The sequence below is a fragment of the Sciurus vulgaris genome (genome assembly GCF_902686455.1).
Source record: "Sciurus vulgaris genome assembly, chromosome: 5".
Taxonomy (NCBI): Eukaryota; Metazoa; Chordata; class Mammalia; order Rodentia; family Sciuridae; genus Sciurus; species Sciurus vulgaris.
This window is the reverse complement of record NC_136465.1, coordinates 14,357,704-14,375,590: the sequence shown is the minus strand read 5'-3', so window position 1 is coordinate 14,375,590 and position 17,887 is coordinate 14,357,704. Positions and strand designations below refer to the sequence as shown.

The window sequence follows — 17,887 nt, the reverse complement described above, 5'->3', positions numbered from 1 at the left end:
AAATCTGGCATATGGAAGATTATAATAACCCAGTTTCGAAAGTACATTTAGTGTTTACTGACCTTTCCTTTCTGAAGGTAGTATACCTGCTACATATAAGTGACATAAATTGCTTTTCCCATAAACAGGGTTTGAATTAGCTGACCTTAATTATAAGACCATAAGCTGCTGAGCTACAGTGAACTCTTAGATTATAAGCCAACAGTAAATAAGCAGGCACTTAGCTTTTTGTAGGTATAATTCCTGATACTGTTATACATAGTAAACTCCTAATAAATGTTCATTGAAGGGAAAAATGAATTGCAGATGAGTTAATGAAAATTCACAACTTACTTTTATATATTTTGAAAATTGAATTATAAGATCATGGTTAGAATTAAAAACCAATACAAGCTTTTATGTATAAAAGATAAAACTTTTGGGCTGGAGTTGTAGCTCAGTGGTAGAGCACTTGTTTGGAATACATGAAGCACTGGGTTCAATTCTCAGCACAATATATAAATGCATAAAAATTGAATTCCATCAACAACTGAAAGATAAAACTATTGTAGAACCTAATGCAAGGACTTGAGTACAGTGGAACCACCATACACTCATATTTAATGTCCATTGAGTGAACTCTATGTGCTCGGCAAATAAAAGTGCAGTAGCTTTTGAAATAGCATGGTGAATTGAATTTGTAATGTGCTCCAGAAGAAGCAGGAGGTGAGAAATGGAGTCTGCTTGTGCCATCTTTAGTCCTGCTTGCCCCTCAGAGTATGAGAATCTCAGTGTACTACATATGTCCCTGGAAGTGAATGGTTTATTTTTCATGTAGCATCTCTCCTAAGTACAAGTCAGCTATGTCACCTGATGGTCAACCAAAGCAATGTCATTTGAAGCTCAAGGAAAAATAAGCAGCAGAATTAATTGATTTTATTCTTTAGTTAGATTGGCATTCTAAATTCATGACTCAGAGAAGTTCAGTGTTATTTGCTAGTGCATAAAATTAATTTAGTGTCAAATATGAGGACAAAAGTTAATGGTATGAACTAAGAAAATAAGCCCCTTTTCCCTGCTGTAAGTTCTCCTGCTACTCAGTTGATGTCCACATTCTCTAAATTAAGGTACTGGGGGTAGGTGGAGTTCATCATGGACTGTCACTGAAAAGCTTCCCTGTTGCTATTCACATTGTGTTTCAGTAGACAATAAGTGAAAAATGTGAATGTTTGTAAGACACATTGAAAGTTTATTTCTTGGGCTGGGGTTGTGACTCAGTGGTAGAGCACTTGCCTGGCACATGTGAGGCCCTGGCTTTGATCCTCCACACCACATAAAAATGAATAAATAAGATGTTGTGTCCATCTACAATTTAAAAAATATTTAAAAAATAATTTTACCCTGGGTTTGATCCCCAGCACCGCAAAAAAAAAAAAAAAAAAAAAAAAAAAAAGACTTTTTAAAAAAAGGAAAGTTTATTTCTTTGTGTGTTTTGTTTTGGTTTTGGTACTGGGGATTGAACTCAGGGGCATTCAACCACTGAGCCACATCCCCAGCCTTATTTTGTATTAATTTAGAGACAGGGTCTCACTGAGTTACTTAGGGCCTCACTTTTGCAGAGGCTGGTTTTGAACTTGAGATTCTCCCACCTCTGCCTCCTGAGCTTCTGGGATTATAGGCATGCCCAGCTTGTCTTTGTGTGTTTATGAGTATGAGGTTTCAGAGGCTGTAGAGCTTTTAATTTTTTTTTTTTTTACTGAAGTTTTAGTCATTTTATTTAATTAGACATCTTGTTAAACATAACTGTTAGGTCAAGTTATCTTCTGATTGTTAACTCATAATTTAAAAGTTGTTTTAATTGATTTAATAAAGCACATGTAAAAATATGTAGTGATTTTTGTGCACCTATGCCATATTCAGAGGATTTTGCATTATGCATTTTTTTCCTCATTAATCAACAAAGTTTTCTGAGTGCCAACTCTGTGGCAGGCTACGAGAATAAAAATCATGAGCTGGAGGTATAGCTCAGAGCACTTGCCTAGCTTGCACGAGGCCCTGGGTGCAATCCCCTGTACTGCGAAATCAAAGCATATTCATGGGCTGGGGTTGTGGCTCAGTGGTGGAGCACTTTCCTAGCATGTGTGAGGCACTGGATTTGAATCTCAGCACCACATACAAATAAGTAAATAAAATAAAGATCTGTCAACATCTAAAATAAATATTTTAATAAAAAAAATCATGTTCTCTGAAAAAGCTGACAGTCTTATAGAGAGATACACTTATGAATAGATCTTTGAGTATAATATGAAAAGTGCTTGTTTAATTATCTGCAGTATTCTTCATATTGAGACCTAGCACAGTCTTCTGACACATACTAGCTACTCAATATTTGTTTATGAATGAATATTAATAACTCATAGTTTCCATATGGATTCATTCTGTTATTTGATGTTTTCTAACTTTGAAAGGGTTTTTCTAGAATGATATAAGAGATATATGAATTGAAACTGGAAGGTGACAATGCTTTATCAGTTTTAAAACTGAATTGTGGGATATATTTAGTTTCAGTTGGAGGTCGCTAGATTTATAAACTACTTACATTATAAACTTCTATTGGCTATAGCTTAGTCCAACGTAATACAAGTATATACATGAGAAATACTATGTTACCGATTCCCTTGATAACTGTGTTATATTTTTGTCAAATGGTGAAAGTAAGATTATGGAATCCCAAATATATATTTTTATCACAAATAGTTCTTTTTTTGTAGAAAAATTTGGAGATGTAGAATCTAAGAAAACAAAAACCTTCTAAAAATCAGTACTCTAGAAATCATTAACATTTTATTTTTTGCTCTCTTTTTTTCCCTTTATGTTTGTATATATTTTGTGTTTTTTTTTTTAAATTGGGATCATTTTGGACATATATATATTTTGCAGAGTGTGGGGTACAAGGAATTGTTGAACCAGGGGCACTCAACCACGGAGCCATATCCCCAGCCCTATTTATTTTTTATTATGAAACAGGGTCTCACTAAGTTGCTTAGGGCTTGCTAAGTTGGGAGACTGGCCTCAAACTTGTGATCCTTCTGCCTCAGCCACTTGAGTTGCTGGGATCACAGACATGCACCACTATGCCTTGCTTTTCGTGACCCTTTTCTATTTAACATTGTATCAATAGAATTTTTCTCTATCCTTCCAGTTTCTCCAAAAGTATAGTTATGATCTAAATACCATTTACCATTCTTCTACTGTTGGATAAATAGGCTCATAGCTGGTAGTGCGTGGTGCCTGCCTTTTCCCTCCTTTTCCTTACTGAAAACATAACCTGTTTTATTCCAGGTAAATGGGACTGGGGCTTGAGGGAGAACTTTGATCTCAAGGAAGAAAGGAAGGGCTTTATTCCTACCCCAGTGAATGGGCTCTTACTGGTCTGAACTAGTTAAGTTAAATCCATTTTCTATCACTTGTGATTGGTTTAGGGCTCAGTATGGGATTCTTTTCTGCCCACTAATATATAAGGCAGCTCTGTTAGGTATGGCTTTTGAAACATTTTCTTTCTGGATGAAAAGGCTCTTGGAAGGTGAAAGCTTTTAGACACCCATTCTACCCTGTCATGTCAAATGTTTAACAACATTAGGCAAGAGGTGGAACACTTGCCTAGCATATGTGAGGCACCGGGTTCGATCCTCAGCACCACATAAAAACATAAATAAGTAAAATAAAGTTATTATGCCCATCCACAACTTAAAAAAAATGTGACTGTGTCCTGTGGCAACCATTTGGTCACTAGGAGGAGGTGACATGGTTAGGGATGAAGCAGATATGCTGTGAATCACAGATCAGAGAGATGGCGAGAGCCTGATTTCTGAGTGACAACGTTGAGCTAATATACCAAAACTGGACATCTCATCTCCCAATTTCTTATTTTGTGAGATATTTAAATGGCTTTTTGGTTTATGTGACATTAATTAGATTTTTATCTCTTGTACTGTAAGTAGTACAGCTGTTTTTTGTTGTTTTGTTTGTGGTGCTGAGAGTTGAACACAAGGACTCTCACATGCTAGGCAAGTGCTTTTCCTCTGAGCTATACCTCCAGTCCTTTTAAAATTTTATTTTGAGGGGCTGGGGAGATAGCTCAGTCGGTAGCGCGCTTGCCTTGCAAGCACAAGGCCCTGGGTTAGATCCCCAGCACCCAAAAAAAAAAAAAAAAAAAATTATTTTGAGACAGGGTCTTGCTAAATTTTAGCCCAGGCTAGCCTCAAACTTACGATTCTCCTGCCTCAGCCTGGGGTCACTGAGACTACAGGAGTGCACACAGCATTGTTTTTCAATTATTTCTGTTGTATATATTACTGAAGTTAGCATCTTTTTGAGTACATCTTTGATAATATGTCTGATATTTCCTTAGATCAGATTCTTATAAATGAAATACCTTGCTCAAAGAGTAGAGCACACACCTGTAATCCCAACAACTTGGGAGGCTGAGGGAGGAGGATCACAAGTTTGAGGCCAGCTTCAGCTACTCAGAGAGCCCTAAGCAGCTTAGACTCTGTCTCAAAAAAGAGGGGGGGGCGGGGGGGGGGGGGGAGGGCACTGGAGATGTAGCTCAGTGATTAAGCAACCCTGGGTTCAATTCCTGGTAGCCCCGCACCCCCTCCAAAAAAAAAAAAAAAGTAGTAATTGAGTGAGCAGATCTGATAATCATGACCTTATAAGTGAATTCCATAAGAAAACTGTTCAGCTACATTCTTTTCTTTTTTTGCTTTTGTTTTTGCAGTACTGAGTATTGGACCCAGGGCATCTTGCATGCTAGACCAACTACATCCCCAGCCCTTTTTTTGTTTTTTTATTTTGAGACAGTATCTTTCTAAGTTGCCCAGGTTGGACTTGAACTTGTTATCCTCCTGCCTCAGCCATCCAAGTAGCTGGGATTATAGGCATGTGTCATTGCATCTAAGATACATTTCATGATTAAAAAGGGATCAGTTCTTTAAGAAGATATAATCCTAAATGTTTCTGAATCTAAAAACAGTTTCAAAATTGATGAGACAAAAACTGATAGAACTGAAAGGAGAAATGGGCAAATGTACAATTTCAGTTGGGCATTTCAACAACTTTCAGTAAGTGATGGAAAAATTAGAAAATCAATAAAGGTATAAATGCTTAAACGAAACAGTCAACTTAGCCTTTTATGTTCTTCCTCTTTCTTTGAGCCCTTTTTGATTTTCTTATATCACAGGATGTTCCAGAGCTGGAGGTACAACTCAGTGGTGTAGCGCTTGGCTAGTGTACGTGAAGCCCTGGGTTTGATCCCCAGCACCACCCCCCACATACACACATAATCAATCACAAGATGTTCCAGATTAATTTTGGTTTTAGGTTTAGGTTTTTTTTTGGGGGGGAAGGGGATACTAGGGAGTGAATCCAGGGCCACTGAACCACTGAGCCACATCCCCAGCCCTTTTTTGTATTTTATTTAGAGACAGGGTCTCACTGAGTTTCTTAGAGCTTGCTAAGTTGCGATCCTCCTGTTTTAGCTCCTGAGCTGCTGGGATTATAGGTGTGTGCCACCATGCTGGACTGGTTTGGGTTTTTAAGATGCCATCTTGCTGCGTTGCCCCACTGTCCTTGAGTTCCTGGGCTCATCCTCCTATCTTAGCCTCCTTGGTAGTTGGGACTAGAGGAGCAGGCCACTAAGCCCAGCTCATCTTGTATTTTTCCTGCTCCATCCCTATGACTAACCACTCCTCCATAGTCCTGGTTCTTGCCATTGAAGAACAGTATTCTTAAAATAAGACGTAAGTGCTAGGAATACACATGGCTGCCTTTTAAAAATGGGGGTATGGGGGTTGGGGGTCAATGGTGATAGGCCCTCTCAGCAAAAAGAGTTGGGAAATACACGTGTGCACTAACCTATGCATATACTCATGTTTTTTTATTTCTATATGTATTTGTGCATACCTTAAAAACCATAAATTCACGTGATACCTTTGATATCAACCCAACATCACAAGTTTCATTCTGGCCTTACCCCTTTGCTGCCTGTCATTATCAAAAAACTGTTTACTTATAGTGCTCCGTACGTAGCTTTCCACCTAACTGTATCCTGGAACTCACTCCGAATCAGTTTATGGAGATCTCATTCTATTTTATAGCTTCGTAGTGCTGCACTGTGTGTGTGTTCACAACTTGTTCAGCCTCTCTCCTGTTATGTTCATTTAGATTGTTCCCAGTATTTTGCTATTAGAAATAATGCTGAGTTTTGATATATATTTTCATATTGTTGGAAATACATAACTTCTAGAAGTGGTACAAAAGTTAAGTGAATATGTAGTTTTTAGTTCTTGCCAAATTATTTTCTTACTGTGCAAATTATTTTCATTTCTTCAAAGTTAAATTTATATTTTATTGCCTCTGGATTTTTGGTTATTAGTTATAAAGATTTTTTCCTGTGTCCTTGTTTTCTTCTAGAACTTGTATAAATTTTAATTTTTAGATTGCTCATCAAAAATCTTTAAAAAAACATGTAGATTACTCATCCACTTGCCATTTACTATGTATTACATAAGCTGTGGATCTTATTTTACCTTTTTTAAAGTGACAACTAGTTGTCCCAGAGCCATGATGTGAGATGCTACCTTTCTTTTATGTAGATTTTCAGATGTGCTTGACTCTATTGCTGTGCTATTCTAGAACACTGATAGATTTATATTCTGCAAGTGCCAGCACTTTTTTTTTTCCCCAGAGATTGAACTCAGGGGTGCTTAAGCACTGAGCCACATCTCCAGCCCTTTATTTTTTATTTTGAGATGGGGTCTCCCTAAATTGCTTATGCCTCACTAAGTTGCTTAGGCTGACTTTGAACTTGGGATCCTCCTGCCTCAGCCTCCCCAGCCACTGGGATTATAAGAGTGCACCACTGTACCCAGCTCAGCAGAATGTTCTGATTATAGAAGGTTATAGTATGTTTTAGGTCCCACATCAAAGTTTCTGTTTTTGTGGTTTCCTGGCTATTCTTATATGTTTGTTTTTGGAGTTGCAACTCAGTGGTAGAGCACCTGCCTGGCATGTGTGAAGCCCTCAACACCACATATAAATAAATAAAAAATAAAAATAAAAAGATTCATTGACAACTAAAAAATATTTTTTTATCAAAAAACATTTTTATTATCAACTTGTTTAATCTCACCAAATAGTTGTGGGTATTTTTATTAGAATTTCAATGGTTTATAAATTAAATTAGGGAGAACCATAATCTTTTTTTTTTCTGGTGCCAGGGATCAAACCCAAGACCTCACACATGGACAAGTGAGCTCCATCCTGTGCTCTGAGAACTGTAATCTTTTAACCGTTGGGTCATCCTGAACAAGAACACCGGGTGTATTTCCATTAGTTAATGGTTACTTTTCTATCATTCAGTAATGTTTTAACATTTTCCTTGTATGAATTTTGCACTTTTCTTATTAAATATATTTCTATGTGTTGAGGTTTGTTTTGAAGGGTTTCTCTACCCTTGGGTCCTGTTTATCGTTCGCGTGTAAAAAAGTTATTCATTTTATATGTTGATTTTAATTAATTTTAAATTTTTTTAGTTGTTGATGGACTTTTATTTTATTCATTTATTTATATTCAGTGCTGAGAATCAAACCCAGTGCCTCACACATGCTAGGCAACCGCTCTATCACTGAGCCACAACCCCAGCTCTGTTTGTTGATTTTATATCTTGCTCTTTGACTGAATTCTTTAATTATTTGAAGAATAATTTTAAAAATTATTAGTTTTGTCATTTTTTTAAATTTATTTTTGTTATTCTGTTGTTAATTTGCACATAATGATGATTTTACTTTAGATGTTTTTAAGCCTTTAATTTAATCCAATTTTTTATCTAACTCCATTGATCTGTACTTCTACAATGTCAAATAGTAACAGAGAGTCAATGTCCTCACCTTGCTCTTGATCTTGGTGGAAATGCCTTTAGTGTTTCATTATAGAATAATTATATACATTTTAGGACTAAGATATGTATGTGTGTGAGTGTCTTTGTCAGAGGTCTACATATTTAGATAGACGATGGAAACAGAAAGGGTTGATTTCTATGAAGCTCTTCTCTGTCCGATTCTAGGGCAACAAGCATATCGCATTCAAAAGCTGGTTTATTTTGCACCTTGGAACTAACAGTGAGATATGCCATTTATAGCAAGTCACTTGGATTTTTTATTTGTTCTTTTTAGGTATACATGATAGTAGAGTTATTTTGGCATCTTATAGATATATGGAGTATAACTTATTCTAATTAGGATCCCACTCTGGTGGTTGTACATGATGTGGAGTTTTACTGGTTGTGTATTCATATATGAACATAGGAAAGTTATGTTCAAACTTGGATTTATGTAAGATGTCTTTGTGTGTTATGATAATCACAAAGAAATTTTATCCTTCAATTTGTCTTGTAGTGTGTGCTGTATTTATGGAGTTTAAAGATTAACCATCCCAAAACATTGTTTCTGCTTCGAGGAAATCATGAATGCAGGCATCTTACAGAATATTTCACCTTCAAACAGGAATGTAAGTATAATCACTTCTCTGGAGCCTTTTTAGTTATTCTTTAGCCTATTCCAAAGTGAATCAAATATAAAGGAGGAAAAACAAAAAAACAATCAGTAGAACTCAAATGCTTTTTGAGTAGAACTCAGATGTATTTTTTTCCTGGCAAAAGCTAAGTTTCCTCCTCTTAGGATATTTGTTATTTATTTTGAAAATAACTTTTGAGTTCTCCCCACATTTATAAAGTAATAAATGTTGGATATTTGGAAAACACAGAGAAGATAAAAATTGTCTGTAATTACACCATTTAGAGATAATCACCATCTCATTAATTGGGATATAGTTTTCTGGCCTTTTTTCTCTCTCTATAAAAACTTGTTATGAAATAATTCAAATAAATATATCTATATATTTTTTTAAAATAAAATTTGGCTTTTATTACATATATGGGTTTTTGTTTTGATTTTTGATACTGGATTTGGGTGTGTTGCCCAGACTGACCTCAGACTCTTGAATTCCTGAGATGGAAAATATTCTTGCCACCATGCCCAGCTTGTACTGTTTAATAAATTTCTCTTTTCACGTAGCATAATAGCATTTTCCATATTGTTATATATTTTTAAAAACATGATTTTAGAATGTTACTTTAATATTTTTTAAGTATTCTATCTTATTAATGCCCTATCACGTGTGTAGTCAATTTAGTAACAACTATAGATATGGGGGTCCTCTCTGCCACGTCCCGCATGGAGGAGAAAAGGGTTAACTGCCGGAGGAGGATATTGGCAGTATATCACTCAATTACCCAAAAACTTATCTACTCAATAAACACACAAGAGCCAACACTCTTTTTAAATGAGAGGGGACATGATGGGTCTGGCCATACCAGCTCTGGCCTCTTACAACAACTAGCCCAACTCTCTTTTATTTATAGTATACAGGTAAAGGGGGCAAGGACTAGGAGGTTCTTCTGTGATGGACAGGATAGGATAGAGTTGGGGGATCCATTCTCTTAGGGGAAGTATTTCAGAAGGAGACAAGGAACGACTCCCACACAGCGCCACGTGCTTCCTGGCAGTTCCTAGAAGCCAGGCCTCTGCATCCCATGGGTCAACCTAGTCTGATTCTGCTAAATAAGGATGGCTTCCCACATGTAGGGAATTTAGGTTGTTTTCAATTGTCAATACAATAGTTTAAAACAAAAAAAAAGTTTAATATGAAAGTGAATTTTTTTTTGAAAATTAAAACATTAGTAATTAATTTAAAAACAAACCAGGGAATGATCAGGAGGCCAGGAGTCAGCAAACTGGTCTGCTGAGGTCCCTGCCCACTAACAAGAGGGTTTGTTCAGACCACAGCTCTCAGTAGCTGCTGGAAAACTCTCAGGATCCTGGAAGTGAAAGCTGAGAAGGACTCTCCTTTTGTAGATTGAAGGATCACCCAAACTTGTGAAGAACTTTTGGACTCCAGTTGGGAAAGATGCACAATTCACTCCCTCATTGGAGGTTTCTCACCAAGAGCCACCAACCCACCAACTCAACAAGGCACAGGACCTTGAACTAGTGCCTTTCTCTGTATGGGTCGTCTTCTTCTTCTTTGGCACCAGGGATTGAACCCAGGGTGCTAAACCTCTGAACAATATTCCCCAGCTCTTTTTTATATTTACTTTAGAGACAGGGTCATGCTAAGTTGCTTTGGGGCTTTGCTTCTTTGCTGAGGCGGCTTTGAACTTGTGATCCTTCTGCCTCAGCCTCCCAAGCTGCTGGTATCACAGGCATATGCCACTGCGCTGGCCTAGCATGTTCTCCATGTAACGAGGAGGCTAAGCTAAATCTCTCCAATTCCATCTGGCTTTATTTTGTTTTAGTTTGGTTTTGTGTTTTTTGTTGTCATCATCGTTGTTGTTGTTGTTGTTGTTTTCTGAGATGTCTCAATACCTTGCCTAGACTGTCCTTGAATTTATAATACTCCTGTCTCAGCCTCCCAAGTAGCTGGGACAACAGGAATACATACCACACTGGCCCCTCTTGGCTCTAAAATTTACCCTTCCCCAAATAATCCTTAATACGCCTAAATACTAGTGTTCATATAGTTGATATTTTGATCATGGGTTTCACATTGTGTCCTATTCAGATTTTTCTTCAGAGATTATTATCTTGAAATAATATATTATAAATATATAAAGTTTTATTCCCCCCAAAATATTCAAAGTTTAAAACTTTTAAATTGTTTTTCAGAAACTCAGAGTTTATCAAACTCCCACCACACTGTGTTGGTTGGTAGACCTCATTTGATAGTGTGTCATATGTTCCCATTAGTTCTAGTTGCCAGTCACAACTAGATGTGAGATGGCAGATGGAATGGCAGCCTCCTTCCTTGCAGAGCCTGAACAGAAAGGTCTTTGCTATCAAAATATATTTTAGAGTAGTAACATGTTTTAAAATCTCCCTCTGATAGAAAAGTCAATGGCATTTGGGCAAGATACAGATCATTGCAGCTCTGGGGAACTTAGTAGAATAAGTACTTCAAATCTGCAGATAATTACAGGAAGAGTTTTAACAAGTAGATCTACTATTGGTGGATGTTTAAATTGGTATATGTATTTAGAGAATAGTTTGCAATATCTATAAAAAATTTATGTACATCTCATCTACCCAGCATTTTGACTTCGTAAGAATTTATCATGCAGGCCAGGCTCTGTTGTACACTCCTGAAATTCCAGAAGCTGAGGAGGCTGAGGCAGGAGGACCTCAAGTTCAAAGCCAGACTCAGCAGTTTAGCAGGGCTCAAAGCAATTTAGCAAGACCCTGTCTCAAAATAAAATATCAAAAAGGGCTAGGGATGTGACTCAGTGGTTAAGCACCCTAGGTTCAATCCTGGTACCCTCCCCCCCAAAAATTATCATGTATGTTGCATAAGATTTTTAATGCTGTAAAACAATTATAAACTTTGTGACTTAAAAGAGCACATTTATTATCTCAGAGTGAGGGTAGGTCAGAAGTCCAAGTACAGCATAGCTGAATTCATTGAGCTAAAATCAAAGAGTTTTTTTTTTTCTAAGGTCCTAGTTGTCGCTGGTCCTTCAGCTGCAGGATTCAAGTTCTCATTTTCATGCTGTCTTTTGACCTGGGATCACTCTTAGCTTCTTGACACCCAGTCCCCATAAGTTGTTCCCAGCGTGGATGTTTACTTTCTTCTAAGCTAGCCCAAATGCATCATCTCTGCATTCTGCCATTAGCCAGCCCTCTTCTGTTAAAAGGCCCATGTGCCATAATTTTCTTCTTCCCATACATCAGAACATAATCATGGGAGTTTCATCATATTCAGTTTCACAGAATGTAGGTCCTTACAGGTCATTTTAGAATTCCACCTACCACATAGATACATGGACAAAAAGGTAAGATAGGGATGTTCATTTCAGTGTTCATTGCTAAACACCAGATGACCTAAACGTCAATAGGACTTATTAAATAAGTGATAATATATTTTTAAAAAAATGGAATACTAGGCATCTATGTAAAGACTATGTATACTGTTATGGGGCGATGATAGATAAATTGTTAGGTAAGAGAAGCCATTAGCAGACCAGGTATACCCTGTATAGAAGAAATTGTTTTTGTTTTCTGGTACTGGAGATTGAATCTGGGACACTCTACTACTGAGCTTTTTACACCCCCAGCCCTTTTTATTTTTTATTTCGAGACAGGGTCTCACTAAATTGCTAAGGCTGGCTTCAAACCTGTGATCCTCCTGCCTCAGCCTCCTGAGTTGTTAGGATTGCGGACATGTGACACCACACCCAGCTCAGAAGAAATGGTTAAAAGTGATCACCTCTGGGGCACTGTGTCAGGAGGACTTATGCTTTTAACTGGGGCACTGTGTCAGGAGGACTTATGCTTTTAACTTTTTATCCTCTTTAGTACTGTTTGAATTATTTTTCACTTCCACCTGTTTTTTTCAAACAGGTAATTTGAAAATTACCCAAACATTTAAAAGGCTTTTTAAAACACTCACAGTAATTTACTGAGTGCTGTTGGTTAAAAAATGACTGTTGCAGGGTTTTGGACAGCTTCTACAATTTATCATTTGGGAACCACTTCACCAAATGTTTTAAAATTTTGAAATATTTTACACTGGTTTTCTAAAACAAATATTAGGATATTTCTCAGCACCTCTGTTTCTTAGGGGAAAAATTAAATCTTTGTGTATTAAATTAAATTAAATCAATTAACAAAGACCCTGCAGTATAATACTTGATAGAAGTCAGCTTGTATTGTTTAGAAGTAAATAAGTAATGAATAAATGTGCCTGGGGATGCCTCTGTTCTACATTAAAATTCAGGTTGGTGGTTGTTTGTTTGATTTGAGATGGGTCTCATTGTGTTGCCCAGGCTGGTCTTAAACTGCTCAAGCCTTCTGCCTCAGCCTCCCACGTGCCTGGGACTCCAGGCATGCACCACCATGTCTAGCGTAAGGTTCAGGTTCTTAAGTGACATTTGATCTACTTCCTCTGTTTTATCAGAACTTTGTTGTTATTTGTGTCTTGGTGCTGGGGATTGAACTTGCAGTCTTTTTTTTTTTGGTACTGGGGATTGAATCAGTGCTTAACCACTGAACCACATTCCCATCTCTTTAAAATTCTTTTTTTTCTTTTTTTTATTTTGAGACAGGGTCTCACAAAGTTGCTTAGCAGCTCACTGAGTTGCTGAGGCTGACTTTGAACTGTGATTCTCCTGCCCCAGCCTCCTGAGCCTCTGGGATTAAAGGCGTGTGCCGCCACATCTGGCTTTGGAGTTCTTTTTTTGATAGGTATATTTGGTTCAAAACATTTTTAGAACAGGTTTAGGAAACATTTTAAGTATCTCCCTTTGCACAGAATTTTCTACCTCAAGTTTTTATTTGCTGTCTCATGCTTTAATGCACTTTTAGGTTTGGGTTTTTTTTTTTTTTTTTTCCTGATACTGGTGATTGAACCCAGGGCCCCATGCATGCTAGGCAAGTGCTCTGCCACTGAGCTACACCCCTACCTTCTTTAATGTAGTTTTAACCCAGTTGCTTAATTTTTCCCTTGTCTATCAAGATATCTTTCTCTTTCATTCTAATGCTCCAACTGAAATTTTAATAAGTCTTGGAACAAGAACACAAACTCAAGTGAAAACTTAAATGTTTATTCCTGTATAAGGAAAGAGCCTTTTGTTTTGTATGGATGTTCTTACTGATAAGCTTGTCTCTCTCCAACTGCCACTGTGGCTTTTAGAATCAGTACCTTATAATTACTGCTAAGTGGTATTTAGGATCAGATTGTGCAGCTGCAGTCTTGCAGTTCTGTTAATGTTTTTAAGGGGTGTGGATGGAGTCTTCTTGTATCAGTTCTTAAAACTGCTTTATACTGTGGAGATTGTTTTTTTCTAATTTTTTTTTCTTCTTGTGTTCAAATTCAGAGATAATTTGAGTAACAAAGAAAAGTGTAAAAACAGTTAATTTTTGACATATCATTTGCATTTACAAAACTACTTTTTTATTGAAGAAATCCAGTGTTTTTACGATTCCATCTCATGAACTTTTGGATCCAAAGTTCTATAGTGCAGTAATTTCTGGTTCACTTGGGCCATCTTTTGATGGCTTACTGACAAGTTTCAGACACTCTGGTAATTCTGTTAATGAAAACAGTATTATTATGACAAGTTCATCTTTTTCAAAAGCAAGCATTATTTGTTATTGTAAATTGCAGCATTATTTAGCATAGGAAAAGATCAGCCTGGTTTTCTGGTGGTATAGCCATAAAGTGAAACACTATGTAGATATCTTAAAATAATAATTACAAAGCTCCTTTTGAAGAATAGGCAATATTTTACCTTTACCATCTTATCATTTTTACCAGTTTTTTTCAGCTAGTCCTGAAAATTAAGTTGGCCAGACAGATCAATAGGAGAAAAGCACATGTGTGTATTTAAAATAAGGTTTACATGACATGGGAGCCTTTTAAGAGTTGAATGTTACATGCATACCGAATTGGACAGAGTACCAAGTTGTGGAAAAGTAGCTAAATGTTATGGGGAGGCTAGAAGATAAAGAGTTGTTTTTTGTTGTTGTTGTTGTTGTGTGTGTGTGTGTGGGGGGGGGAGGTTTACAGTGTTGCGGACTTAAACCAGGACCTGTGCAGAGCAGAGCCCTTGTCTTGCATATACTCTACCACTGAGCTACATCCCCAGCCCACTAAGGGTTGTTTTAATGAGGTCTGTACAGAATTATCTGAGTCAGTCTCTCTTTCCCGTTCTTGCTCACAATGTTAGTTTCCTTCTAGTATAGAGAGGGTGTCTTTCACAAGAGATTTCATCTCCTGCTTTTAAGAAACAGCATGAAAGTCAGTGTGTCAGAGTGATCTTCTTGCACCTGCTGTTTTTCAGCTGCCTTTGACTCAAAATAGTCAATGTGCCAGAGCAGCATATTTTAGGGTAGCATATTCTCAAATCCTTCATTCTTCATATTAAGATGTTTCATGTTCTTCAAAATGTTATTAGAATGTGGTGGTGCATGACAGTAATCCCAGCTACTCAGGAGTCTGAGAGGCAGGAAAATTGAAAGTTTGAGGCCGTCCTCAGCAAGTTAGCAAGATCTTGCCTCAAATAAGAAAATAAAAAGATCTGGGGATATAACTCAGTGGAAGAGCACCCATGGGTTCAATTCCCAGGACCACACACATGAAAGTTATTATTAGGTACAAAAAAGCAAGATCAGAACAGCTACCATTTTTGGAGAAAACAGAGATCTGTATAAAGAGAATAGTACACACATATCTTCTTATCTGCTTGTGTATGCAGAGAATATCTTTGTAAAGATACCCAGGAAATGAATACTGGGTGCCTGTGGAGAGGGGACAGGAGACACTATGGACCTTATAGTATTTTAATTTTGAATCAGTGTATTGCCTGTGTTTTTAAAAAATAAAAGCAAATAAAAAATTTAAAGCAACATAATCAATGACTGGACCAGGTGGTGGTTTCTTGCAATTAGTGCTGACTCAAAATTGCTTTCAGAGAATTTCGTTAAAATTTCTGTTTTGTTAGTGATGTATATTGATACCTGTTAGAACTTGTATGGGTGTGATCCTTAATTAATTCTTCCTTAATTATAGAAATAATTGTTTTATGTAATATATCTTAAAATTTCTAAAGAAAACAGTGCTCTTAAATCAGCTCATTTAACCTTTGAGAATTATATTTTTAGTTATTTGGTTCTGCTGTTAAAATAATACTTTAAAATAATGATTAGGGCTGGGCTTGGTGATGCATGCCTATAATCCCGGCAGCTCAGGAGCCTGAAGCAGGAGAATTACAGGTTCAAAGACAGCCTCAGCAACTTAGCAAGGCTGTAAGCAACCTAGTAAGACCCTGCTCAAAATAAAAAATTTTAAAAAGGATTGGGGATGTGGCTCAGTGGTTAAGCGCCCTTGTGTTCAATTCCTGGTACCTCCCACCCAAAATTGCCAAAGATGACCTCGAACTTGTGATCCTCCTGCTTCACTAGGATTATGGGTATATACTACCACGTGGGGCTAGGCTTCACCTTTTCAAGGTTCATCCTCTTAAAGTTCACACACCCTCTCCCCCTGGGGACCAGGCTTCCAGCACATGAACCCTTGAGGGGCACACACAAACCATATCCAAACCATAGCACCAAGGAAGGAAAAAAATATGCTCCTTTTCTCTTAAAAAAGCCCATCTTTCAATTTCCCACCTGTTATTCCATGACCTTTCCTTCCTGGAGGATTGTGGACACTCCACCTTGTGCCCAGTGGAATGTTTTCTTGTTCCATGGTCCCAGCTTGACAACCACATTAAAATACAATTTAACCAAACATTTCTAAATAATAGATTCAGGATGTAATTTACTATAGATCTTTAAAAAATCATGCTCAGAAAGATTATCAATATTTCATTGATGTCTCTTAAATTCTCCAGTTTCCACTTATATGTCTTCAGTATCTTCAGGGAATCTTTTAAGACCCAATAAAGCTGGGCATAGTGGTGCTCACCTGTAATCCCAGAAATTTGGGAGGCTGAGGCAAGAAGATCGAAAGTTGGAGACCAGCTTCAACAACTTAGCAAATAAATAAATAAAAAGGGCTGGTGATATAGCTCAGTGGTTCAGTGCCCCTGAATTCAGTTCCCAGTACTGGCGGGGGGGGGGGGGGGGGGTGACAATAAAATTCAACTCATAAGACTATCACAGTCTACACTTGGCTTCCATCTACTTAGAAGGATAGATGGGTCAGGAAGGACTGCAGCTGGCACTGCTTTTCAGTGATGTGGTCCTCTTAGGAGTGCACACAGCAGTCCAGAGCTTTCTGTCTCTCTTGCTACTATTTCCCCACCAAAGTCACAGCTCAGGTGCAAGCACATAGGATCCACACTTGGCAAATCAGGGAGCCACTGATTTAGAAGCCTCATGTGCCACAACTGACAGTATCTCTTACAAAAGCTCTATTGGCAGAACTTTCAGTGTCCCAAAAGGGACATACCCAGTTATGAGTCACCACCCTCAGAGGACCCCAAAGCTGTAGCTTCCTGCCAGGAATTGGGTAATTTTTACCATAAGCAATGTGGCCTAAGAAGACAGCTGGCAGTTACCTTATCAGTTTTCCAAGGCAACAAAACTTAAAACTTAATCCAGGGTGACATTCATTATTAAGGAAGAGAGGTTTTGTTAACCCTTTATCTGTGACTCTTCAAAAATATCTTTACAAAGATGATTGTAGTTTCAAATTTGACTAAAATAAATGGCTTCGAAATAGCTCCGTACTCTTCTGACTTATCCTTTGAACTTTTTCCCTTTTTTGGTAGGTCGAATCAAATATTCAGAACAGGTGTATGATGCATGTATGGACACATTTGACTGTCTTCCTCTTGCAGCACTCTTAAACCAGCAGTTTCTCTGTGTACATGGAGGAATGTCACCTGAAATTACTTGTTTAGATGACATTAGAAAAGTAAGTAATCTTTTTATTATTCTTATATTTTTAAAATTTTCTTTGTTGCAGTCAGCTAATAAATCCTTAGCTGAAATCTTTAAAATATAATCAAAAGTAAGGAAATACCTGTGGTCTTATCATTTCAAGATAACTACATTTAATACTTTGATATATATCTACCAGAAATTTTCTCTCATTTTTAAAAATTAAATCTGCTTTTACCAACTGGAAGCATAATATATTTAGCTCTGAAACTGAACTACATGGAAGGAAAGAAACCAAGGTTGTAAAGAATCCCAGTCCTGCCATTAATTGTGTAACCTTGACCCACTCAACTTCTTGGCACATTTTCTTGGTGAAATGAGGAAGTCAAAATGGATGGTCTTAGGAC

At 37.3% G+C, this 17,887-nt stretch overlaps 1 protein-coding gene across 4 annotated transcripts in view; it reads left to right on the top strand.

Annotated features, from left to right (window-relative positions):
* PPP3CC (protein phosphatase 3 catalytic subunit gamma) overlaps nucleotides 1-17,887 on the top strand; it is an 85,755-nt gene that overhangs the window by 30,105 nt on the left and 37,763 nt on the right. For all 4 annotated transcript variants that reach the window (XM_079142295.1, XM_079142293.1, XM_079142294.1 and 1 more), the window contains 2 exons: nucleotides 8,436-8,547; nucleotides 17,369-17,514. In XM_079142295.1, coding sequence (XP_078998421.1) covers nucleotides 8,436-8,547; nucleotides 17,369-17,514 — 258 coding nt within the window. The remainder of the gene's footprint in view (nucleotides 1-8,435; nucleotides 8,548-17,368; nucleotides 17,515-17,887) is intronic.